This window comes from Zeus faber (genome assembly GCF_960531495.2).
Source record: "Zeus faber genome assembly, chromosome: 14".
Taxonomy (NCBI): domain Eukaryota; kingdom Metazoa; phylum Chordata; class Actinopteri; order Zeiformes; family Zeidae; genus Zeus; species Zeus faber.
Window position 1 is genome coordinate 4,777,300 of NC_137200.1, and position 27,826 is coordinate 4,805,125.

At 43.8% G+C, this 27,826-nt stretch overlaps 1 protein-coding gene across 1 annotated transcript; it reads right to left on the reverse strand.

The window, feature by feature from the left end:
- Positions 1 to 953: 953 nt before the first annotated feature.
- On the reverse strand, positions 954 to 24,451 carry gabra1 (gamma-aminobutyric acid type A receptor subunit alpha1; the record flags this gene model as incomplete). Its single annotated transcript, XM_080014056.1, has 9 exons — positions 24,354 to 24,451; positions 19,593 to 19,705; positions 18,810 to 18,877; positions 16,197 to 16,417; positions 15,483 to 15,565; positions 13,510 to 13,653; positions 12,085 to 12,237; positions 2,321 to 2,523; positions 954 to 1,274 (listed from the first exon to the last, which is right to left on the reverse strand). The coding sequence occupies exons 1-9, from the start codon at positions 24,431 to 24,433 to the stop codon at positions 954 to 956; spliced, it is 1,386 nt and encodes a 461-aa protein (XP_079870182.1). The 5' UTR covers positions 24,434 to 24,451.
- Positions 24,452 to 27,826: the final 3,375 nt, after the last annotated feature.

Sequence of the window (27,826 nt, forward strand, 5' to 3'; positions counted from 1 at the left end):
AACAACGTAAGAGCGTCCTTGACATGTTCGGAATAAACGTACCCTTAAGTTACACTTTGCAAAGCTTAATCATAATATTGACATCTCTAACACTTGATATTTACATGAAGTAAATTAACATCATTGTTAATGCTGAGCACAAAAAAATTACTAAATTTGTTCCATATATTCTTTGATCTCTAAACAAACTGTGTTTCCACTGAGACATGTTTTATTGCTATTGCAGAAACCCTAACTTACTTTTTTTTTTCCAAATGAAAAAAAACAAACAAACGATAAAATAATGAATCAAAAAACATCAACACCGACACCAGAGAATGGAAGATTACTCGACAGATATTGAGGCTAGTATTTCCCCAATGCTATTGAAATAAATTAAGCCACTGGTCAATGTTGATCTGTAATCAAAATGTAATCCAAAACATTTTTTTCTAATTAAAGCAATGCCCTGCCCATGCAAATGCAGAATGCCTTTACACTGTCAATGAATCTGATGTTCAACATTTCATCAAAATATAATTGAACTACGAAGCGAACATTAAAAAACGAAAAAATCAATAAATAGACGTTCAGCGATTTTGGGCGATGTGCAGTTGTAGAATAGTATTTTTTTTTTTTGGTATATATTAATATATTTATATATTGTGTAAATAGCATTATTCCCAACCCCATCTATGCTTTTTCAAAAGTCACTATGTTTGTCCTTCTGAGACAATTCCTCTCTCTCCCTCTTTCTTTTTCTCTCTCCCTCTCATTTATTTTCTTATTTTTTTTTTTTTTTTTACAAATATTTCAAATTTAGGTGAACATAGAAGCAATGCAGTAACTGGAGATTTAAACCAGCATAAACACCATATTTCTCTGAAAACCAAAACCCTTTTTTCGGAGGGTGGAGGGGTTAAAAATGAAACAAATGTATTAACAAAACCAAGTTAAAAGGAACAGATTGGGGATTAGTGGGGGTCGACCCCCTGCAATTTGGGCTTCTTATTCAAGTAGGTTGCCCAGTAGACCAGGTTAAAGGTTCCAAAGAGCAGGGGGAAGGCTATTCTGGCAATCCTGTCTATCTTGCTCACGCTGTTAAAGGTCTTCTTGGCCTCTGGGGGCTTGGGTTTGGGTTCCTCCTTGGGCTCGGACGGGGGCGGAGGGGCGCTCTTGGCGATGGTGGCCAATCCCGGATCTCTGGCGATGTTGGGCGCAAAGGCCGTCGCAGTGGCGGCTGGGTACGCGGTGGTGTTGTTCTTCTTCAGAAGAGACTCCTTCTTTTTCTTTTGCTGTTTCATTGTTTCCAAAGGTCGGGGGGAAGTGACAACAATGAAGAACTCAGATTATGTGCATCACTTGATTTCAATTAAGAATGTCTGGTCAGTATTTGAATATAACTTAAGTCACTGGAGGCCTGTGAAAATATTTAAGAATGCAAAATTCCATCAGCTAAAATTAATATATTTCTTGCAATGGAAGTGCAATATCATAAAATGTGAAACGATACGAGTCAGATTGCTCTTTTAGCTTCTTGTAATACAGTGTTGCCAAACTGCAAACAAACAGCCTCTGTTAGCAAGAATAAACACAATGAATTTGCTTCCATTCCATGTTTGACAAATTGCAATAGTGTTAATTTTGGAGCAGAAGTCAACACTAGAATCTTGGTCAGGCTGCTGAAACATCTGAGATGAACATCCAGACTGCTAATAATTTGAAACAGAGCACAAAACATAACCGTGGATATTTTGCAGAGATGTTCTGTCAGTGTTAAGCTATGGAAATATTAGGAATGCCAGACTGACACAAATCTAGTCAGCCAACTACTATGAGGGCCTCAAACTCAGCGATCTAAGATTTAATAAAATGTTGTTATCTTTTTTAAGAACAGCTTGGGACAATGAGGTTGTGTGCTGCTCACCCAGCATGAAAAGAAGTGAAGGTGGAAACTCTGGAGGAACACTAAACTATTAATGTTTGTGTCATGTCTCATGAATCTAATTTGCTGGGGGATGAGCTGGCAACTACAAAGGAACATTCCCTGCCTGGACACAAGGATCTCTCAACAATGAAGTGTTAATGGTGCGTGCCACGCACACACTTTTTGTACCTGTATTTGTTGAGGTGATATATCATTTGTATTTGGAGGAAGAAACGGGAAAATAAATTGTTCGGAGAGAGAAAGAGAGATTCTATACTCCTAATTATACGATGCATTTTGTTTACAGTGTGGGGACAACTGCAGGGTACACACACCCATGTTTTGGTCTGTTTTGTCAAGGGCAGTTGGCTCTGACGTCAAGCCTTCACAGGCATGTGGAAAGTGTTCAAATACCTTCTCTGGCACCACGCTTTTGCCGTCCCAGGCGTAGCCCCTCTTGGTGAAGTAGTTGACTGTGGCAAACTCAATCAGAGCGGAGAAAACGAAAGCGTAGCAAACGGCGATGAACCAGTCCATGGCCGTGGCGTAGGCCACTTTGGGGAGAGAGTTCCTGGCGCTGATACTGAGTGTGGTCATGGTCAGCACAGTGGTCACTCCTGCAGGGGGAAGAGGTGGAAGAAAATAGGACGATGAGAGGAGGAATTTGGAGTTAATGCTGTGATATCATAACTTTGGTGAAGTTATGATGCCATGCAATGAGCTCGGGAAGAACAACATCCCCAAATCCATCGTAACCTTTTCTATTTTTGTCTGGTTTGGGAACTTGACCCTGGTGTACTGTTTTAAATGTCTTAGTTGTGTTTGTATTTCTTCCAGCCCTGAATGCAACCAATTGAACTTCAACATAGTTTCCATGCAACGAAGACATGTTAAGGCAAAGCACACAAAGAAAAAAACAACACTTTATAAGGCTGTTTAGTCATAATTGTCGCCCATGAAGACATTATTATTTCTCTTTCCTTTTTCATTTTCCATTACAGTATGGCTTTTGAACGTTAATGGATAATAAATAACAAATATTTAGGAAGAGTAACCCAGTGGTGAGGTCTGATTTTTTTTTACTGAAATCAAACTCTAAGCATTAGAAATATTAAAACAGTCCCACAAACCCCTGTGACTGCTGCAGCTGTCTGTGGTCTGTGGTCATTTTGATTTGATTAACGTCAATGTGATTAACAGCAACTGCCAGGATTTAAACATTCCTATAGACGTACAGCCTTTCACCAATAATTTAAGGAATTTTTTTTTTTTCACCATCAGTGACTGCTCAGGGCCTCCCCACAGTCCTTGTATATATTTTCTTATACTGATTAAAATTAAAACAATAAGCTAGCATCATGTCATCGTAAGGCTCATTCAATTCAAATTCAAATTCCAATCTGTTTTGATACATTAACTTAGCTACCTGTCTAGGTGCTTTCAGATTCAAAAGCTCCATGCGGAACATAGGCCATGTGTTTCTGGATTGATAGACATAACCCTGTTAAGCAAGGCTGATACACTACTCTGCAGTGACAAAAAAGTTACTTCCTGATAAAATAACCCAAGACCAGCCGACACAGAACGATGTTTAAATATCATTGAAAAAAGGATGTTGGGATATAGTCGAAATGTCCCCTTTTTACACACCCGTGAAAATACATACTTCCCACACTTGTCCTGAAAAAGCTTCCAGGCGACAACAAATGCTTCTGACTTGCCACTTTCAGCATTACACAGATAAATGACCACCTGGTAGTTCTCCACATGTCAATACCAGTGATGCATCCAGAGGAAGGCTGTAGGAAGGTATTTTATCCTCCACCCTGTAGTATACTGTACAGGTAAGAACCACATACTGTAGAATAGCAGATTCCACTAAATTTCACCTGCCCAATAAGAGTGGAAAGACTGAAGAGTGTACAATATAGATCTGTTGGTAGAAATTATCAGCATGAGTGGGGATACAATAGTACCATACAGTACATTATACAATCCCCTGCAGGATAGCGCAGGGATAATTTGAACTATATTTGAACTGCACTGAAAAAAAGAATGTGAATATATAATCCGATATTATGACATATCCGGTGCACATCCCCAACTGCACATTAACACCCAGTCTTCCTTTTACTCATAAACCTTCCCCTCATGACTGGGTGGTGTGTACCTGTATCACTCCCACACAGCACAGATGTTGTGATTGTTGCCGATTAGAAGCCTTGTTGGGAATCAGGCTCTCATTATCAGCAGCGGAGGTGACGGGGCTGCGTGCCGGCGGAGTTCTAAGCGGGTCAGAGCAAATCTGACGGTGCATTGCTCATCCGCACAAACTACCACAGATGTTTACACACGACAAAAACAACAACTCCAAAATCGGCCCAGAGGCAAAAAACAACAACAACAACAACAACAAAACAAGCGCTACCTGCCTGTCTATGGGACCTCCTGACACTCCAAATGTATGGGGCTGGGAAACAGCTGGCTCTGTACATTCATTATAAATGATGCTGAGGGAAACCTTAGCACACACAGAGGAGCGTGGATGCACGTTCACTGCACGCAACATCCAGTGGAACAGTCGATGTTCGATAAAAGTTTAGATCCCTCACAACAGCAAAACGAATGGCAGGGGATATTTTGCATGCATGGGACTGACTTACCAATACTCAATACCACCAATAGATACACGATGTGGACGGAGACAAAGCGTACCACATTCAACGCTGTGCTCAACTCTTTCATGGGCTCTCGGTTTTGTGCCGTGGCTCGTTTCAAAAGCGGCTGTAAGCATACAGTTTTCCCATTAATCGCATGGCTTTTAATTTTGTTTAATACCCTTTGTGGTAGAGAGAAAAAGAGACGGCGGAAATGTGTTCTATACCTATTTATTTTACCCACTCCTTCAAATCCTCTTAAAGAATTATTAGAGACAAAAAGAAAAACACAAAAATCTTCTTTTCGAATTGTCTTCTTTGAAATTAATCCTTTATGCTTAGCAGATTTCTGACGTCAACTTTGTTCTCATGACCTTTTATTATTGCAAAAAAATCCCTTCTTGATCCACACAAAAAAAAAAAAGAAAAAGCCCTTATGTAATCCCGAGGCTAGGCAAACGAAAGAAAGAACAAAAGAATATTATTTTTGATCTCTCGATGAGAGTGAGATCTCCAAACACTCCGAAAGCAACTGGCAGCGAGCGATTGCATCTGCTCCAAAATGTTAATATTTGCCAGCAGAATTATGAATTATTCTTCCTCTTCCCCCTCTGTTCCAAAGAAGTGTTGGTGATGAATCATTGACTCCTCCTCCTCCCACTATTTTATCACATGCTTTAGCGGTGCTGACTTGGTGCTGCCGCTTCACGAAGCGTAATGGATGATTGTAATATTCTCATTAGTCAAAGCCAAACAAATGATTTGTCACTTGCCGTGAGTGTGAAGGCACCTCTAGTGGATGAGTTGAATCTGCGTGGACTTACGTTTCAGATATTTATAATGAAGCCGCTGCTTCAACGGAGATTAAATGGAGTGAGTGGAACCTCTATGGTTTGATTTGCTCTCATCAAGGTTCCTTTTGTTTTTCCCTCCGGGTTTATTCGGAATCCGTCTTTCAGGGTTAGGCGCTTCCCTCAAACTGCCCATTGGGTGTGGAGCCTGAGATGAAGTGCTTTACAAATAGATCTGACTCACCGCCACACCTATAATTTATCATTTCTCTCAGGCGTGTTTTTGTGTAAAACATTTTAGATCGATTAAAGGTTAATGATCAATTTTGAAAAATTGATGCCGGAACAATGCAGGGATTTTCAAGAGGAATTCCTTTCTTGTCGGATGCACCTTTTTTTTTAATGTGAAACCCCCTCAACCAACGAACAATGGATTCGACAACAATCCGTGTGCACGACAATTCACCAGCGCCATTCCATGCTCAACAAACTATGTAGTACTTCCTCCGACACCAAGCTGAGAATAATAGTGTTTGATAACGGGCAATACTAGGTGAAGGAATACCAACACATGCTACACCAAGCATCTGGAAGGCAGGGCCCCCCTAGGGGTCCGTGTAGGAATTGCAGATGATCTACAGCAAATTATTATTTTTCTGTTTGTATTACATTTTTGTTTTGATTTATTTTGTTTGTTTTACACAAAAAATATATATACTCACCCTCACTAATGACAATGAGTATAGATTTAAGATATTACATTTTTGTGAATTCATATTTGTATAACCTGTAGGGGATCCCCAGCCAGAGCTAATACATCTGCGATCCCCAGCCATAGAGGGTTAAATGACGGGTTTTCCTTTGTTTTACGTATACCAGAAGGAATAAAACATTTAACGTTGTGGAGGGCCCTTCAAGTGTGTGCTGTTTCTGGGATTCGTATAAATTTAACTCGGAAGAGATGACAAGCTTAGTTGTCATGGAAACTATTCCTCCAACTCTCCCAGATTGTTTTATGGCAGAGAAAAAGCAGGTGTTAAATTTTGAAGTAATATTGGATTCCTGTCAAAGCCATTGCTTCAGACGAGAAACTTCTCGTATATGCATGGAAATAAATTTGGATGTGTAGAGCACAGGATGTGTGTGTGTGTGTGTGTGTGTGTGTGTGTGTGTGTGTGTGTGTGTGTGTGTGTGTGTGTGTGTGTGTATCTGAAGCCAAAGTAACAGAATGGCTGTGTGAGTGTGGGAGAGTGTGAATGGGTGTGTGTGTGTGTGTGTGTGTGTGTGTGTGTGTGTGTGTGTGTGTGTGTGTGTGTGTGTGTGTGCGCAGGTGTTTGTATGTGTGTGTCTATTCTTGTGTGTCTGTGTGCTTGTCACCTCCACAAAGGAAGAAGAAAAAAGTTAGTGTATAGTTTTTAGCAATGGGACCTATTTAGGAATAATTTCGAACACTAGCAGGTTGATTCATGATTCATTAGGACGTGACTCTGGAGCGGCTTTCAAATGACTCCATTTGACACGTCTGCCTAATAGACTCCAGGGACTCGCTGTGAAGGCTGTTAATGAACAAAGCTACTGATCTGGAAAGTTCTAACTGGATTAATAGTAGTGTAACTCAATTCTTTGGGAGTCCCCTCTGCTCAATTTAGTTATGTGTGAACAAGCAGTGACACTTGATTTATATCGTACGCTTTTAACAAGGTTTTTGCCTCTTGACTCTCACACACATATGTGTACTCACACAAACACACAGACACACAGACACACACACACACACACACACACACACACACACACACACACACACACACACACACACACACACACACACACACACACACACACACACACACACACACACACACACAGATTTTCTCATATACACCACACAACACACAGGATGATGAAATATGAAATAAAATGTCAAGACAGAAAAATGGCACGGGGAGAGCAAATTGGGGTTGGGAACAAATCTAGAAATCTGAAATGATAGATGACAGGGCGAGGTGAAATGTCTCCCGGTGTGAAGGCAGCCACTCCTGCACTGGCGAGTAAATGGAAGCTATAAGAGCCAACAAGACCTGAAGTTAGACAGACGGACAAACTGATGAAATGTAACTAACTTCATGTTAGAAAGCTATTCAACCAAGCACAACTTAACCATACATTATACCAAAAAAAGCTCTGCTACACATTATCTCATGCCTCATGCCGCCGGCCTGCCTGAAGTCATTCAAGTCTCTGGAAGAGCTCTATGATGGAACGCCCCCTGGTGGCCAGTGCGTCAGTTGAAAACGGAGCGATGGATACTTGGAGAAATTTTGAACGAAAGTGGTTCTTGTCAAGTAAAGTTATTTTGAAATGTTTTTACAGTACATATGTATTATGCATATTTTAGCATATACTGTATATATAACTCAAGACTTTTATTAACATTAAAAAAACATTCACATTGTAATATTTTTTCAAAGTAAATTGAAATGAATGTTCCCACCATTTCTGGTTGTTATGAACAACAGGCAACACAATGTATCCACAAGTCACATTTAATACAATGAGAGCCATAGCAGTTACTACCAGTGTCAAACAAAAAACGACCAGGTTGCAGCAACATCCTGAATATTTTGCCCAATCCCCAAACTACGTCTCGGACACCACCAGCTCATGTATTTCCGAAATATAGTTTGAGCTGCAGAGAATACACAGCGGTTTCTGTACAGATCCAACACTCGATCTGTCGAGTCGCACTAATCTTAATTAATAAATGGGCCGGTGTGTGCTGCTTGTGCGTGCCGCAGCTTGTAGACGTGTCAGTCTTCTGTGACACTGACAGCCGTCCAAGGGAGTCCTCTGGAGTGGATTTCCTCCTGCCTGGCAGCCAATCAGCTTCTACGCTGCCAGGTTCTACCCTTTAGGCCACTGATATATTCACGTTATTGTAACTTTGAATATGGCTTCTCTGAAGAAATTAATTGACGCTGTGGAGCTTCACGGCTGAGAGAATGGCTCATACGTGGGCACACACACACCGACACACACACACACACACACGCATGCACGCACACGCGCATGCACATACACACACACACACACACACACACCACACACACTCACACACACACACACACACACACACACACTCAGTTATCACTTCAACTGCTGCTAACAACACATGGTACGATAAGTGAATGATATACGCAAGCCAACACATGAACTTCAACCAAATATAAATATACAAACATGAGAACATTCATATAAAGTGTCCATCTCCCTCACACACACACAATGAACTAACATAAACTCAACCAACACACACATGCACATAAAGAGTCACTAATTCCATGTCAATCTCTCTTAAGAGGGAGTGTGTGTGACAGAGAGAGAGAGAGAGAGAGAGAGAGAGAGAGAGAGAGAGAGAAAGAAAGAGATAGATTGGGAGCTAGAGGAAATACAAGCAAGTACCATATCATCACCATCAACGACTGTTTTGTTTTTTGTTTTCTTTTTTTTCATTTGAGTCGCAAATAAACTAATTTAACTAACGGTTTTCCACTGCACTGATCTCGCTGTAAACTAATCAGCCCCTTTAATCGGCACAATGATGAATAAGATAACTCTACCCACCGCTGTGTTTTGAAATTGCCTATTCATCTACGGGGAAGGCAGCAGGGTACAGATTTAGTTCCGCGGCTAGACCGTGTGGATGTAATGTTATTTATACAGTATTTTCATCTGCGTCTTTATTCATGTTAACACAATTCCTGTGTCACATTTGAATCATATGTAAGCTCTGCATCAGAGCCATAAAACAGGCAGCTAATTGTTCTTTTTATTTTTCAGCCGTGGAAACTTAGGGTGTTGGCGTTAATACCGTGCCACTGGCTTGGAATAGTCAGTGGATTAAAATAAAGAGTGCGGCCAGGATTACATTCCAACATTTGTAGACACAGCAAATCTGATCGCAAACATAATAGTGTTCTTTCCCATCTTCACCAAGGTTTACAGGGTTTTCATCTCCTTCTTTTGGTGATTGAATTTCAAAAACTGAGATGCAATAAAGAGGCACGAAAATCTTTATTTTTCGAGCTCACCGAACCGTCACTCAGTCACTGACTCCAATCGTTATTGACAGATGCTTCAAAAGGTTAATATGATGGATTAGCAGAAGAAATTCCAGCATGCTTTTCCATCATGAAACTCGAACACCCGAGTGCTTCCCCAAGCGATGTACGTATTCTGCATTAGAAACTAAAATTGGTCAAAAAATATTTGGGCTGGGGTTTCTCTGGTTGCATATGAACACTTGATACTACATTGTGGGAGTTTTGCCACCACACGCCACACAAGTGGCGTTTTCAGCTGTCACTGCGGCACAGAAGACGGGGGGTTTTTAACACCACTTTATTGTAGAGAGTGGGCTAGCTGGAATTAGCCAGGAGCAGATAGAACACGTCATGACAGGGCTCCTCCCCGAGTGTGTGTGTGGATCTGGGCTTTAACCTGCTGCTCGTAGCCCAACCAACGCACAACAGGTATGCAGCCACCCTGGCCCAATCACCTAGATCCAGGTCAGGTGTGGCTGCTCACACCACAAACATTAAGGTATAGTCTACTGGTATTGTGGTTGTTTGCCTACTTCAATTCTCATTGTTTTATAATAATTTGATTGATGGCGAATGATTCTATGTTCAGGCAGAGTTATAAAACCTATATAGTATATAAACAGTAAAAATGTTATCACCCAAAAAGTGACAACATACACAGCTAGATCATAGGAGTAGCAGACTAGATCATATCCTAGAAAGCTCTGACTTAAACCAAATGATTAGGACGAGGATGACAGCTTCAACATGCTCATGGTGACCTATGTCTTTTTAATGATTAATTCAGAGCGGCACTGATGTAACCTCCGTGGCGAGGAGACTCCTGCGCCAAATGATGAATACTTATCACCACAAATGACCTACCTAGCAAAGTGCTGTGCTCTTACTGTGCATGTCCATCTTCTTGCAAACGTGTGTGTGCGTGCGTGCGTGTGTGCGTGCGTGTGTGTGTGTGGCTTGTGAGAAGAACCAGTGTTGATATCATAAGGGACACACACGCCCTAGATACTTCTCTGAATCTAATCTAGGCCATCCTCCTTTCCCCTCTCTGCACGTGACGAGCACCGCAGGTTGCTCGCTGCACTACAAGCACAAGTACACATTTAGACATCCACATTAAAAACCCAAACACATTCAAATGCCGCCCTGTAACCAAACAGAGAGAAGCGGATGTATGAAGGAAGGGTTCGGGAGACACACCACTGCATGAAGGGTAAAAATAAAAACTGCAGTCTGAGTGCAGCACTGGAAGGTCTGGTGCCATAGTTAGAAGCTGGGTATTCTGCTTTTGGGAAAGCTCTTTAAGGACGGGAGAGAGAGAGAAAGAGAGAGAGAGAGAGAGAGAGAGAGAGAGAGAGAAGAAGAAGAAGAAGAAGAAGAAGAAAAAGAAGGAGTGAGCAGGGTGAGGTAACTCAAGGACATTGGGCCTACTGCTGTGCCTCGCTGCTTCAGAGCATGCTGCAGACCAGTGAGAGCTTTTCTTTTGGGCGATGTTACATAAGACCTCGCTTTGACAGACACACAGAGACACACATGCACACTCTCTCTCCCTCTCTCTTCCTCTCCCTCTCTCATACGTAAAACAATACAATACAATTTTGTACAGTAGAGATTCCCCATGCAAATGTGCTCGCTCGCACATACACGTGGAAGTGTGCACAGACGGAGTTGTGGATAAAAAAAACCTGGCGCAAACGCACATACACGCATACATACAGGGGCACACACACACACACACACACACAAACACACAACCATGCTGGAAGATCCAATTGCACACATTCAGGCCACATTACTCTACTGTCACAGGAAGCCCCGTGCCCGAAGTTCCACTGCAGCCAGCCACAACTGATTAAACAACTCGTGTTAGTTCCATTGGTGCAGAGTCAGCCCCAAAATCTCCAAGGAGACTGGAGACGAGGGAAAGAAGGGACATCTTGTTTTTTGCATTTCACCTTGATGATAAATGCAAATATAAAGAGTCCAATGTCACAGCACTCCATGTTTTTTTCTTGACGACATCGATAAGCACTTTCAATTTGATCGGAATCCAAATCCAAAACTCAAAATATATGGAACGCATGGCATGATTCAACCAAATGAACACCTTAAGGACACAGAGTAGGGGTCACAGCAGAGGAACTATTTTTGCAGGTGACTTCATCTGCGGGGCTTTCAGATGTGTGGAAAAACACGGTGCTCTCATTGTGTACATGTAGTACAGAGCGCATTACCAATGCTCTGATCATCTGACGGACAGAAGAATCCACTCAGTGCAGTGGGACGGTCAGTGACAGCTGTGTGTAGGCTGCGTGTGGCTTCTCTGTCATCCAAAAGCTATTGGCTGTAACGTTTTATTTTGGAAATCCCAAGCAGGATTGATTATAGTCACTTGAGTTAGATTAGTTTGATTTGGAGTGAGTGTTTTCACATCAGGCCACATCAGAGCTTCAATGTCATTACTTTTTTTCGTGTTGTTATTGTCGTTTTCCACCCTGACCAATTATTCAACCAATACATACAGTGTGGCTATGACTACAGTCCATATGTATGCTTGGTATATATATAAATTATATAAATTATACTGCACTTTAAAATAAACTAGAATAAAGGAAAGCATGACTCACCAAAGACAGTCCTGGCAGGGACAGACTCTCTGTTGAGCCAAAAGGACACCTGAGAGAGGATGACCGTCATGATGCAGGGCAGGTAGGTCTGGATCACAAAGTAACCGATCTTCCTCTTCAGGAGGAAGTGGGTCGTCATCACCACATATTCTCCTGCAGTCAGCACGAAAAGGACGGCTCAAGAGATTTGCAGGCACAATGACTCATCGTGAAAAAATGAATGTCAGTTTGGGAATAACAAGCAACAGACACCTATGACCGCTGCAACAACTTATTAGCGATTCCCCAAGTAAGCAGTTTTGCACACATATGCCTCCACATGGCAAGAACTGTATGTCTTGCCATGTTGAGGCGATCCTAAGCACTTACTGGATAGAGATAGCAGCCACATATACAAGCCTTTGTCCTTGTGTACTTTAAAACAAGACAGCTCCAAGGCCAGCACGGTGATACTACTGGCATTTTTCTTGTCCGTACGACATTAAAAACCCTATTAGGGACCACAATATGGATATCTGACAGGCTGCAAGTCCCAGTGCTGAGGGCTTTGAATTCTCAGGACGCTATAATTGGCGATCTGGGGTTGTGCGGTAAAACTATAATAACCTTGAATGAGCATCTCTCTGTGCTTACTCCCAAGTGTTTTTTATAAAAGGTTTATAGTAGTATTGTTTCCGGATGCAGTTTTATTGCAACTGAGATTTACTGCAGTAGTTATTGGTGTCATGTATCAACCAGCTCAATAGGCGGGACAGAGGCGATTCATCAGTGACCGAGCCACACGCAGAAAAACACGGTGGGTCATGTAGAGCCAGAGTAGCCTCTGCAACAGTGCTGGAATTAATTAGGTTGTAATAAATAAGACTGTTTTCAATGTTTGACAGACATACACAAGAGGATCAATGCACACTTGATTGATAGCAACTGAATCATTTAAAAAAATCTATTTTCTTAGAAAATCAGCTAATGGGATTGAACTAGTTATCGACACGTGTGAAGCAAGGGATGAACCGTTATTTATTTTCCCATTGAAGCTATGAGTCGTAGCAAACAGGTCACCCAGTTTACGCTGTCACTAATTTTTGCCAGTATCAATTGACCAAAAGAGGAGGAGATGGAATAAAAAAAGCAGCCAGGAGGGAGATGGAGAATCTGGGACATGGCTCCACCTTTGTAAAGCGACCAAGCTAATTCTGTTGCGGATGCGGGCGTGTTTTGATGCAGCTGTCAGAATTCGTGGTGACAGCTTGTTTGTTTTCTGATTTGATGGATAGTGACCAATGCTGAAGGTTTTTTTAGTGTGCAGTGGGTCACTCCTTCTCCTCCAACGTTAGTATGGAGGGGCACTGTTGCGTTTTAATCCAAGAAGAATAGTCGAAACTGCCACGTATTGGTTATAAATGGGGCTGGTTGGCAGATGCCTACCTGTGCTGGACTGCACCACACCAGAATCCACACTCTGCCCCATCAAATCATACTGGTTCAATCTGGACCCGTCCTCGGCCACCACCACCGACTGGGCAGCACCTCTGGTCCACACGTACACCACCTCTGCACGGGTGTAGGCATCTGACAGAAAGAAACCCCCAAAAAAAACAAAGAAAATGTGAATTTTCTTATTTTCCCAAAGAATCCAAGTACTACAGGTACATCTTTATAGATCCAAAATTGCTGGCTTTCTATATTATAAATAGAGAGAGTATATACAATATGTATACTGTATACATAATACATAATATGTGACTTCCTCTACTCATCCGGTATGCTTTTTTAGAATGTTCTCTTCTCTTATTTCATCTCTTATGTTCCTGTCTTGTCCCTTCCTTTGTCCCTTTTCAAAAATGCACCAGGTTTCCTCTCATCTGATTTTATGTCAATTCGACATGCCTCGTCCGGACTTATCAGGCCTCAGGAATCATGTCTCGGGGTCTCACCTCATCTCGTGTCAACGGGAAATAAACAAACGGAAACCCGACGGGACAGCGACGTGAAGAAAAGAAGAAGGAAAGGGAAAGGCTTGGATTTCCTCTGGCATCCCGACCTGTCAGAGCTGCAGTGTGACTGCGGAGAGAGCGGCTGGGGAGACTGCAGACTGCAGCATCGGGGAAGGGAGCTCATCACTGAAATATTTACGGAATGACTGTTGGAGGCTTTGCCCTCTTTTAGTTTAGACAGAACAAAGAGGTGCAGACACAAGCTCAGCTCTCCAGCTGTCTTACTTCATCTTATCTTATTATTATTTTCTTTTACCGTTTCAGTTTGTCTTTTTTTTCCCCACTGGGGTTGTTTCATCACACGCCCTTCTTCCTCCCATCCCCTATATCGCCTGTCTGTCTTCTCCTTTGCTTTGTCCCACTCTCCCCTTGAACTGAGTTTGCTTAGTCCAAGTCACCCTCTCAATCTCCCCTGGTCTGTTTATGTGCCTCACGCTACGATGTTACGTGTTCCCATTAAACACAATGATAGATGAATGTTGAAATGTGAATCGGTTTTTTTCCCTCAAGCTCTCTTTACATGATTCTTTCTCTCTCTCTCTCTCTCTCCCCCCCCCCCCCTCTCTCTTTCTGTAATCTCCCGTGCTCCCCCTCTCGCTCCGGTACCATTTAAGGATGACTTGAGGTCGGGGGAAGCTGGCAGTGGCGAGCAGCTGGCACCAAGTTCTGAAAATATGACAGGGAGTGTTGCCTTGGGTAAACACAGGTCTGTTTGCCGCACGCCAGTCACGGCCTTGCCAGGGGGTCAGGGCTGGTGCGGCTGGCGGCGGCGGATCGGGGGGCCTTGGAGGACACCTCCTCTGGGAGGACAGCTGTTACCAGCCTCTCAGCCCCCATCAGGGACTGGTGCTGGGGTCTCGCTTCCAGTTGGATAGCGTGGCGCTAGTGAATGTATGTGTGTGTGGGTGTGGGTGTGGAAGTGGGTGTATGTAAGGGTGTGGGTGTGTTTCACGCACGTGCAGAGGGCGGGGCGGAGGGTGCCCGAGCACCTGCCCCTTTGCCCCATGGTGCAATTTTTTATCAGGCCCGGTTGTTTTTAAGCGTCAATGGGCATCGAGGTGCGCAATGTGCGCACAGTGGAGAGCAGAATACACCCTCTTAACGTCTCTGCACAGGCCTGTAATGTTTGTAAGTGTGTCTAAGTCTGTGTGCATTTCCATAGATACATATGGATCTGTGAGTGCGCATATGTGTGTGTGTGTGTGTGTGTGTGTGTGTGTGTGTGTGTGTGTGTGTGTGTGTGTGTGTGTGTGTGTTTGTGTGTGCGTGTGTTTGTGTGTGTGTGTGTGTGTGTTTGTGTGTGTGTGTGTCTGTGTGTGTGTGTGTGTGTGTGTGTGTGTGTGTGTGTGTGTGTGTGTCTGTGTGTGTGTGTGTGTGTGTGTGCGCATGAAAGGGGGTACTTACAGCTGCCAAACTTCAGTGGACAGGCGTGGGCGTCCATCGGGAAGTCTTCCAGGTGCATGGGACATTCAGCTCTCACTGTGAGCCTGCGGAGACATGGGAGGACAATGAGCGGCATGGAAAACAGAAAAACAGAGTGTGACGAAGAGGCTGAAGACGAAGAAGAAGTAAGGGCAGTCGTGTTCCCAACAAGAGAAAAACCAGGACTCTGAGCTACAACAAACATGCGGTGCTCCATTCTCTCTGTCGCTCAGCACCTTCTAATTGCAGCCGCTTTGCCCCAACCCGACAGACAGCTGGGTGAAAAACAGCATGTCAGAGCGTCCGTGACACACTAATCTACCATCCATCCGTCACTGCTCTCATCCGGAGCAGCGGCGGAAGCCCCTCCCGCGGCCCCTCCCCCTCCAATAAACACACTACATTGAAATGCTTTATGGCACAGGAGTCGGCCCTCTCAATCCGGGTCAAATATTTATTTTTGTTCATAGATCAATGTTTCTATTGGGATTTTAATATTGCTGCCAATTGTCTATTTAATGATAAGTTTTATTTTGGTTTTCTATAAAATATGTAGTTACAGATACATGAATAAGCTATAAGCTATACATTCTCAGTGTCTCAGAAATTACCCTCAGATTATTATCTGAAATAATAATAACTATTATATATATATATATATATATATATATATATATACAGAATATCTTGATGTACCTCATGGTGTAGAGCAGCGTGCCTTCCTCTGTTATCCGGAGCAGCTTGTTGGGCATGGTCATGTTGTGCGCCACCGACTTCTTGCCATTGTGGAAGAAGGTGTCTGGGGTCCAGATCTTGCTCGCCATCAGGTTGTTGAGACGCAGCACGGCCATGGGGCCTTTGAACTTTAACCTCTCGTCCTTCCAGCTCTGTCTGAAGAACACGTCTATGGTGTACTCCTATTGGGCGAGAGGGGAGAGAGAGAGCGAGAGTGAGAAAGATAGAGAGCGAGAGAGAGAGAGGGAGAGAGAGAGAGAGAGAGAGAGAGAGAGGGAGAATAAATAAATAGAAACAAACAAATACAGGCAGAAAGGCATAGACATGGCGATGGCAAGGAGCCAGATGTCATCCTCCTCGCGGCTGTTTTTGTATTTCTTTTGTATTTTTTAAATGATTTTATTTTTCCAATCCCTAGCTGGGTTTGCTGACAGAGAATGCTGACTAATCCAACGTTTTTCCTCTCCTTTTTTTAACGTATGTTTTTTTTGTCCTCTCACTATTTTGTCGTTCTCTTTCTCTTGTCACTTTGGCTTTCTTATGTGAGCCGTGCCCTAGTTTCCCTGCTGGTAACTGTCTGCTCATGTCACACTACGTGTGTCAAATCGTGCATATGTTCTCCCCCGTATATATATATTTTTTCATTTCTTTTTGTATTTTTTTTTTCAACCCAATGGTGCTGCTGCCAATTCGAATGGAAACAAATACAAAATATGGTAAATGAAGTCACTTAATTTACAAACGTTAAAGAATAGATTAAAAATCTGCAAATGCGAGTTTTCATAGGGTAAATGGTCAGGGGTCGCGTAAAATGTGACCGGACTGATAAAATGACTCAACATTTAATGCCAGTATGGTCCTTTAACATCTACCTAATTTAAATGTTGTCTATTAATTGGTTACCCTGCTGCTTTTATTACAAGGTTCGGGTGTAAAGGATCAAGTGGGCATGTTAATGAAGCAAGAACAAAGAGATGCTTGTGATCAGGTTATTTGGTTCAATATAAGGCAAAAGTAGCTTTTAGCCAAAGGGACATCGTGATAATCATTCCTGTTAAGCAACGGGGGACATTTTGGCATTCAACAATCTAAATTGTAGTTGACCTAAAAACTGAGCCTTGATAAATTAGGAAGACATTTCATTTTGAAGCCTGCTAACGACCACTGCTGATAGCGGATTTTAATGGTTCCACACTGACACAGCAAATACAGCCGGGGAAAATTAGGGTGTAGCCCTGTGTTTTGGTCTTCTTCCTTCACCCCCTTTCCTATTTTCTCTCTGCATGTGAGATAATTAGCTTGAGCCGAAACAGCGCTTCAAGGTAATGGACGAGGAATGGAAAATGAAAGTCGGTGTTAGGGAATTGGGGAGAGCTTTTTTCTCGTCCGTGGCGCCTTCTGGGTCGGCCGCTCTGTGCAACTTAACAAAGAAGAGGAGCCCTGGTGTCAGCCCGCACAATTAACTGAGATTATATCAAAAAAATGTACACCAACTTCTAGAGAATGGAGCAGGAGTCGCTCTTACTCGCTTTGGTTGTTGTTTCAAAGACGATGGCGAGGGAGAGAGATGTTGGCGGGGAGGCGAGTGGGCGTTTAAATTGCGTGCAGTAAAAGATGAGGCAATTGATCTAGAACTCATCTTTAAATACACTGTCCATTTCAGAGGACACTTTCAAAGAGAAATCTATCCAGCCATTGTTTGTAGTGAAGACGTGAATATACAGGTTTACTTAGTTACTTATTTTGAAATAACCATTAATAATTTCACTTGAACCTTTTCTTTCTCATTATTTAATTTACTGGCAGATGACCAACTGATGGGCGTGCCAAAACAAAGTGGTTACGTTTCATCATCATCTCAAAGCACAAATACGGATTGAAATTAAATACAAGTTGAGCAAGTCAAACTTTGGAAAACATCTAGATTGCAGCAGTTGGTTTTTGAAATAGGAGGAATATTAACTAGGATTACCCAAAGCAAGGCCCATCACTTATAAAGATTAGTGATGGGCCTAATTATAAAAATTCTGATGAGGCAAATGAGGCCCATGTATATTGTACCTCTCTCACTGGATCACAGTATCAACAATTTTAAAAAAGTATTAAAAGATCGCCCTAAAGAATATAAAAAAAAACCCTCCCATTTTTCCTCTCTTTACAATGACAAGGTACTGTCTATGAAAGATCGCAGACAGTTCCACACAGGGTGGCACAAACCCGTACCGTTCCAATTCATGGGATGCAACAAATGTCGAGCTGCAAATTAAAAGTCAATCAAGTGGGATCAAGTTTATGTCTGCGGCCGGCAAATTACATAGGATGGGATTAAAAGGCTGCGCACCAATAGAAACATTTCATGCACCCGACATTTAGAACTCACGCATGGGAATTTAATGAGGATGATGAATGATGAACAGCCAATCTCCTAAACATCCCATCCGGTTAGAGTCCACCACCATCGAGACGACTGAGAGTGGGAGGACGGGGGAGGGGAGGGTAGGGAGGGTGACATGTAGGGATAGGGACAGGGGGAGCAGTGACATTTAAAAAGGCGAGGGTGGGGGACAGGCTTACCATGTCGTGGTCTGAGACTGGCCCGATACTGGTCACGAAAATGTCAGTCTTGACTTCGGTTACACGCTCTGTTGAAGCAGGAAATTGGGAGAGTGAGTGTCCATCAGCACCTCTCATTAGCCACTACCTACCTGTTAATCCAAGACCACACGGCTGTAACCTTTAGTCTGTTCATCCTTATTTTAGCCTTATTTCTAACACAGCGGTTAGTTTACACACACACACACACACACACACACACACACACACACACACTAAAAATTAAACTCCTTAAATGCCAATTTTAAATGTCGATAACCATATATTTTCAGGCATTGTTTCAGTGTCAGTGCCATTAGCAAATGAGTTCAATCTCTTTATCAATTCTCTCGCCCCTCGTGTGTGTCCGAAAATATAAACCATGGAGGCGTTGTAAATTGTACACATGAAAAGGATCCACCGAGCGTTTTCTCCAGGGGAGTGGTATTTAAGCAGAAATACATTGTCACTATCCAGAGTGGTTTTTCGTCTGTCTCTTTCGCTCTCTCTCTTTAACAGCATTTTATTGTAAAACACCTCCTCCAGAGGGTGCCGCCATATAACTGGAGAGGTTGATGGAAGCTATTTTGCTTTTTTTCCCCATAAGACAGCAAAAACAGCTGAAGGATAATGGCCACGTTTAACATGAAATATCCAGGAATGACAAATGAACACCACACTTTATAGCTCGAAATTCAGATGCCACCACAGCTCCCAAATTCTGACTTTTATTTTACCATTTGAGTCACGATTTGATTTACATACCTCCTAACCCGGGCCGGAGGCGGTTGTCATAGCCGTCCAGAAGGCTGTCTAAGATCTTGGTGAACACAGTGGTGTTATCTTTCTGCTCGTCTGTCATGCCATTCTGCCCAGAGCTGGAAAATTAACAAAAGAAGACAATTCGACAGTCAAGATTAGAAAGTACCATTACCAGATCCTCCAGTGCTGTCCCCAAAACGTTCACCGACGTGCAGGAGAACAATATGTTTTCATTATTTTTAGGAAGCATAAATCGATGTGGGCCATGTCATTGTCGTAAACCCAATGAAACAGCGTGTGTGGAAAGAGAAGAACTCAGACAGTCATTATGTTACGTTACACCTGATACTCGACCTGAACGCAACAAATATTATTGTCATTTCAAGAATTTGCATGATGTGAAGGAGGGGAGGATTTAGAAGAATAAGTGAATAAATCCACCAAGGTAAACTAATGAGAAAATCCCACCAAGCAGAATTCTCTTGGTACTTCAAAAATCAACTACTCTATTTTGATAATAAAAGAAAATAATAATCTGAATAATTATCATAATTTAAATAATGGCACAACAGCAAAACAAACGCACGCACACACACACACACACAAAAACACACACACACACACACACACACACACACACACACGCACAAACACACACACACACACACAGAAATTATTTATACCTCAATATGATCTTTTAAACTGTAAAGAGCCTCACTGAATGCACTCTTTGAACAGCATGAAACAAAATGCTTCAAGGGATGCTGCAAGCGCTCACAATCAGTAATTGTGCACGCAGAATTTTTTGCCATCTCAACTCATGCATATTTCAGCACACTTATCAGTTGAAATACCGATTTGAATCCTATTGTGTTTTTTAACACAACAGTAGGATACCACATTCGTACCTGTGATTCTGCATGCGTTGTGTGTGTGTGTGGGTGTGTGTGTTTGTGTGTGTGTGTGTACCTTCCATGCACGGTTTACAACTGCCAATGGAAAAACATTTTCATGTAAATTGTTTACAGGTGTGTTTGCATTCACATTCAGTGTTTCTTATACAAATGATGCACAATCCATGCATGCATATGATTTTGCATATATGTGTATGTTTGTATGTATTTTGTTCACATGAATTCCTGTTTTCTCTGAGAATGAGCTCGTAAAAAAAAGACTGTCATAAATAATTGTGCGCCCCTATGCAATCCTCCTCTCGCTCCCTTCCTCTGCCAATGGCATAGTGCACTCGTGCGACGGTGTGCTAAATAAATCCAGGAGCGTGTTTGGGAACAAGCTCCCACATCAAGGAGAGAGGGAGGTCATCAAGATTAGTTAGCAAAAACCTGCAATGGCAGGAAGAATGGAAGGAGGGATGACAGGTGTGTCTGGGAAAAAGTGTGAGACTTTCTCTGGGAAAGACAATTGGTGAAGATAACTGGAGATGGAGGGAAAGGAGGGAGGGGAGCGAAACAGAGGGAAAATGGGAGTGAGAAAAGGTTAAGATAGCAAGAAGTTAAATTCAAATTAAAGAGCGTTCAAGAGCAGAAAGAGAGGGCGTGCTAGAGGGAGGAAGAGAGAGCGGGAAAGAGAGAGAGCGAGAGAGGGAGAGAAAGAGAGAGAGCGGAAATAGAGGAGAGTGGGGGATCATAGCATTAAATGTAAGCTGCAGCACATTTAGATTTTCTAAATAGGAATGCTCTTCCTGCGTTGCGCATGAATTTATGGAGTGAGGGGGTTAATTCCACGTTTCTGACACCACTTTCCCAGAATTCACTAAAATCCCTCTGCCATGCCATGTGACATTCTAATTTATTTATATAATTAAGGGGCCAAATCCGTATAAAAACTCATACAATTTCAGTTAAAAATATCCAACAGCGATGTGTTCTCCAACTGTGAGAAGTCCATCAAATGCCACCGTAAGAACAAGGTAAACTGCAGGCATACAAGGTCATCTGTCACGGAAAACAACCAAAATATTTGAATCTATCTATTTCTTATGTTTTTGGTATACCCCTCCTGCTATCGCCTGCTCGTCATTTCTGAAATCTTTTCAGCAACTGTGATACTCAAACCCCAGAGAGGACATACTCTTGTTACATCCTCAACCAACACAGGAACACAGGGAACAAGCACAGATCCCCCTTTGGCGCTCTAAGGATCACAAATAATTTAAATTCACCCGACGAAGGAGAATATTTGGATAGATGGGTGGCAGTGTGGGGGGGTGGGGGGGGGGGCGTTATTGGGGTTGCGGTTGGCAGAGAGTGAGGGAGAAGGGAAAACAAAAAACATACAAACAGATATTGCATCAGGGAAACCAAGATGAAGCAATGTGTTAATATGCCAGCCTTGCCAGGGGCCACCTCCTCCTAAAACATTGTACACCATCACCCTCTACAGGTCATCGGAACAGCAACAAGGCTGCTCACTACCCCCAAACCTCTCTCTCTCTCTCTCTCCCCTTCTTTTATTCAATCTCTCTCTCTCTCTCTCTCTCTCTCCCACACCGACACACACACACACACGCACACGCGTGCACACGCATGCCAGAACGCTCTCTCTCTGTCTCTTCCTCTCTCTGCTTCCTTTCTTGCTCTGGGTAACTCTGGGTCTGTGGAAATCTACAGTAATTATGAGGCAATTTCTTTCGTTGGCGACATACTGTAGCAAAGTGCTAGGTCTTCCTGATTACTCTCTCTTGGAAATCCCCCAAGGTGTGCAGCAGTGTGTGTGTGTGTGTGTGTGTGTGTGTGTGTATTCCATTGTTGGACAAGTGGGTTGGATTATACAGTAAATCTTTGGGTGATAATTGCTCTGCAGTTAACAGTAACAGCTCCTCGGTGAAGTAATCATCATGTTTTTATTTTCTTAAGGTGTGTGGGGGGTAGGGTGCTGGATGTGTAATTTACCCCCTTGTACTCCAATGCAGCAAACCCAGTAAATCACACCTTACTGTAGTACTGTAGTGCCGGCTCTGAAATTTAGTGTGGCCTAAACCTGAGTGGCAAGTGATTTATTAGTCAAATGATTTCTGCTTGTGTGCGTGTGTAACAGTGAAGCATGTTTGGCTCTACATTTCAAACAGGGAACCTGCCGCATGGCTCACGCATGTACGCATCTCCCGCTGCACTGTGGCATTTGAAATGGAAAGTGTGCCGTACGTGGACGCATTATCTCGGCACTGGAGCACTTGTCACGGAGAGGGTAGTGAGCCGGACCATCTCAATACATCACCCTCATCAAGTCAACTCCAACGACTGCCCCTGACAGTGCCACTGAATAATTCAGCCTCGCAGATATCTCAAATCTCTGCTGGATTCACAAGAACCAACATGAGACTGGAGCCCCATACGAACCCGAGCGCTAGCAGATGGGCCTCGACACATTTTGGTTCCAGAGCCAATGCTGCTTCGAATCCACGTGTTGAACGTCTGATTGGTTTACATGCTTATTTTGGGTGCGATTTCAAAGTTATCCACATTAATCCTGCAAGTGGATTCAGGTTCAGGTGTTTTGAGGTGTGTTGCACGTGAATGTCTGTCATTAGAACCATGTGGGGATTAACACTGTAGCAGTGACATGACTGCAGGTCACATTTCTGTCATCTCTCATCCCGTCTGTCTCATTGTCTCTGTGTCTCTGTCTTTCCTTCCCCATTAAATTTTATCACTCTCCCCGGCGCCGTCACAGCATCCTTTCTCCGTTACTCTTTCTGATTTTGGTCACACAAAATCAGAAAGAGAGACGGAGAAAAGATCAGAAGATCCCAGCATTTTAGCATGGTGGCGTGTGTATGTACATTTGCCATCACACAGTCCAAAGGAAAACCAAAAAAAAGAAAGGGACGTGTGTCGTATGTACCAGAACAACACGCTGTCAGACACGTCATCTACAACTCTGAATAATCTAGTTCCTTACTGTCCCACAAGACCATTGAAAATAAATAACAAACAAAACCAAAAAACAAGCGTGCAAAGCAATGGTGGAATGGATAATTGCTATTTTAAGTTTCAAACCTTTTCATTTTCTACCTGTCGTGTTCCAATTGTTACCTCAAATTATAGAGCATATTGTACACGTGTCTTGTGGGATTGCCCTAATTACAGTTGCGAGACAACAGGCAGAGTAACCAAATATCCAGCCACAAAAAGTGCAATATATGTTAATCAAAGCTACTTCTCACTCTGGGAGGTGGATTGATATTGGGTGTGTGACAGTTGGCTGACCAACTAACAGACTGACCGACCGACTGACTTGCTAGTCGAACGACTTGCAGACGTGGCAATGAGTGATGCAGCTCGGCATGAACGGATGTTTGTGCTTCTTAACACAATCTATTCTCATTCTCCTCCTTGTCGGGGGGCTCTCAAGAGATTAATAAGGTGTCTCCTCCATAACTAGAACACTGAATGCATAACTGTGTTCTCTTCCCATAGCGTCCCAATGTTCCTTCTTGTCTATGTAGGCCATGTTTAGACCTATCGTGCTGAATAAGTTCCTGCTCATATTCCTGTTACCGCATCATGACTAAGAACGATTGGCCAGCATTAACACAAAATAGCCCTTAGACATAGACATCTAATTATTATAGAAAATATCTTGTTGGATTTCTTGGGTCTAATGTGTCTTAATGGATACGTCTTTGTATATTTTGAGTGCATTTGTACCACTATTATACTTAATACTACTACTAGTGCTAATAGTAGTGAATATAATGATGTCAACATCAATTCCCACATAAAGTATGGTATGCATTCTTACCTTTTACCACCATGTACAATGTTAGCTGTAAGCAAGCAGGCTAACAGACACAGCAAGGCCGTCCTGCTCCATCCACCCATGGTTGCAATATGTAGACCCTTCACTGCTGGAGGACTAGGGGAGAGAGAGAGAGAGAGAGAGAGAGAGAGAGAGAGAGAGAGAGAATATCATTAGACAGTAGGAGCCAATGCAGAGGGTTGAAACATATTATGTCTAACATTTGATCCCCTGTCCAGACATGCACAGGTGTGCTGGAGCACAGGGAGCAGCAGGAGGTGAAGGTTGCTGTGGTGGGATTTCATATCCGCTCCTCCTCCTCATTTTTGGCTCCGCGCATACGGGAGGTTCCCGGCATACACATCGAGGGTCTGCTGACGGCATATGAATCAAACTAAATGGCTTTTTTGACACATGCGGTACAGGGCACTACACTCCCAGCTGACACACACATACACATGAAGATAAAGCGCGCACGTCCTCCCTCGTGTTCATGTGTCACACCGAATGAACCTGAAGCTGAACCTCCACCGCAACTAAGAGGGAGAGCAATTCAAATTGGGAGACAACATGCCTTCATTTTAACTGCGAATAACAGTGACCTTATTCACGCTCGTGCATTATATACAGATGATTGCATTATAAACAGGAATAAATCATGAGGCAACACATGCCTCGACCACATAAAACCGTGCGTGAGGCTGTAGCACCTGTGCACAGCAGTCTCTGCTCCGAACCCGCATTGTAAAACGCGACGTTATACCGCAATATCAAACCAAATACACCACATAGTCCGCTCCTCCGTGGACTTCTATGGGTATTAATTCCCACCTTTCAGAACACAATCGACGTTTCCGCGGGTGGACCAATGCATTACTTAAGAAACGCGTTGCATTCAGCCTACACAAGCGCAGCCGACACACACAGCGAAGAAAACGACGCCTCCTTCTCCAAATACTTGCGTCTGCTGCTCCCAAGGTGTACTTGCAGGACGAGAGTCGAAGGACACAGACAATCCAGTTGTACGAGGTTCTTATGAAGCTTGATGGATGATGCAGATTAACGGGAGAGAGGGAGCGAGAGAGAGAGAGAGAGAGAGAGAGAGAGATGGGGGTGGGGGTGGGGATTGCAAAATCCTGCAAAATCCCGCACACCGCACTTTCTAAGTTATTCTCTGGATCCGGATATCGACATCGTCCTCCGCATTATATCAATAGCTCGGCTCCAAGGGGAGACGGTTAGCATGCCAGCGGCATCCCCTTCACGGCGCTTCGGTCCGCCCGTGCGTGAGTGCGCCGCGGAGTAATTAAGCGACGGACTCGGTTCTATTTGGAGCGCTGTCCGTGGTGCTGAAACCCTCCACACACACACACACACACACGCACACGCACACACGCACACACACACACCGATCGCTGGTTAAGACACACACTCTAGCGGTGAACAACGACCCCCACGCACCCCCGTCCAAAACCAAACTCTCCTCTTAGAGCAGAACTCAGCATCCTGCCCAAAGCCAACCAAACCCCCGCCCTCCCAACAAGCGAGAAACGCGCTGGGGATAATCGGCGACGACGGTACTCACTCAACAGCAGGCGAGTCGTGGATATTTGCTTTGTTCTCGTTGATATATTTTCAAACTTTTGGGTGAAAATCTTTTTTTTTTTTCAGCCGGATTGAATGAGGAGGGGATAAAAAAAAAGAAAAAAAAAACCTTCTATGATCTCAGATCTGACGAACTGTGGCTGGAGGCTGGAGGAGAAGCGGCTGCTGGAGTGTGCGCAGGTCTCACACACAGTGCGTCCAGTGCGTTCATTGGTGGCGGCGGCGGTTGCCGGAGTGAGTTGAACTCAACAACACTCCTCTTCTTCCTCACAAAACTAGTGATTTCTGATTCTGGTCCAAAGGCAGAGACTGAGACAGCCCCCCCCCCCCCCCCCCAACCTCCACCCCCCGCTCATCCCCCCCCCCCCATCACCACCGCCACCACCACCAGAATAAACGGTTTTGTTTAATAGGAACAATGGATCAGTGCATAGACGATGCTTCCAATTATTTTCGGAAAAGGGAAGGTGGTACCAATCTAATATGAACACCAAAGACCAATCCCCCCCCACCCCCTCCCATTTTTAAATGCAGCACAATTTAACTTCCACTGCTGTCGCCCCTAATCTCTTTTTCAGTGGCTGCAAAATAAAATCCTCTTACATTTTCAAACGGATCCCTTGTTTTTCCTGCTTATTTTCTCATGTCTCTTTCTCCCTGACCTACCGAGACGTAGGATATGGCAATTCACAATGAGCAAAACGGACCTCTCATGGTGGCATTTGACAAGAAAATACAACAAAATGAATAGCGAGGAGCAAACAGAACAGTCTGTACTTACTGATACTGGAAATGTATTATTATCAGGGTGGAAAGCGCGCGAAGGCACCTCCGAAAATGGAGAAATCCCAATTCCTTTCCTCTCTCTCTCCCCCCAAAAAACATCCACTTGAATCCCGGATCACTCACCGTCTCCTAAAAGCCCGCGGTTTGCATGGAGACCAGATATTCTGCTGCGATACCCGAGCCGCTCCAAACTGAGCGCGGAGCTGTGCGCGGAGCTGTGCGCGGAGCTGTGCGCGGAGCTGCAAAAAAAAAAAAGAAAAAACCTCCCGATCATCATCATCATCATCATCATCATCATCACACTGAGCGTGTATTTTTGTAGTCGTGTTGCGTATTTCAACGTATAAACTACAAATCAGAGGACATTTTCATTGACACGGGGGGAAGCCAGAGGGGTTGTATGCGCTTTAATGTTCATATTGGATTTTTGGTCGCGTGGTCCCTTTCGTTGTTGAATTGTATTGTCGATGTCGTTCATTGCGATTGTTTCCGCAAGTCACTTGCCCAGCAGCCGCTCGTTGTTCGACGCTTCTACCCAACATAGCACTGCAGTGCAACGTGTGCGCGGTGCCTCGTCACCCCGCGGCTATCACAGTGCGTTGTACGTGATTAGTTGTCGAGGAACGTCACGGCTTCACATGCGTCGGTATTCAGTGAGGTCCCTCTCTCTCGCTCTCTCTCTCCCTCTCTCTCCCTCTCTCTCTCTCGCTCTCTCTCTCGCTCTCTCTCTCCCTCTCTCTCCCTCTCTCTCGCTCTCTCTCTCTCTCTCTCGCTCTCTCTCCCTCTCTCTCGCTCTCTCTCCCTCTCTCTCCCTCTCTCTCCCTCTCTCTCTCTCGCTCTCTCTCTCCCTCTCCCTCTCTCTCCCTCTCTCTCTCTCTCTCTCCCTCTCTCTCCCTCTCTCTCTCTCTCTCCCTCTCTCTCCCTCTCTCTCCCTCTCTCTCTCTCTCTCTCCCTCTCTCCCTCTCTCTCCCTCTCTCTCGCTCTCTCTCCCTCCCTGTCCCTCTCTCTCGCTCTCTCTCCCTCTCTCTCCCTCTCTCTCGCTCTCTCTCCCTCTCTCTCGCTCTCTCTCCCTCTCTCTCGCTCTC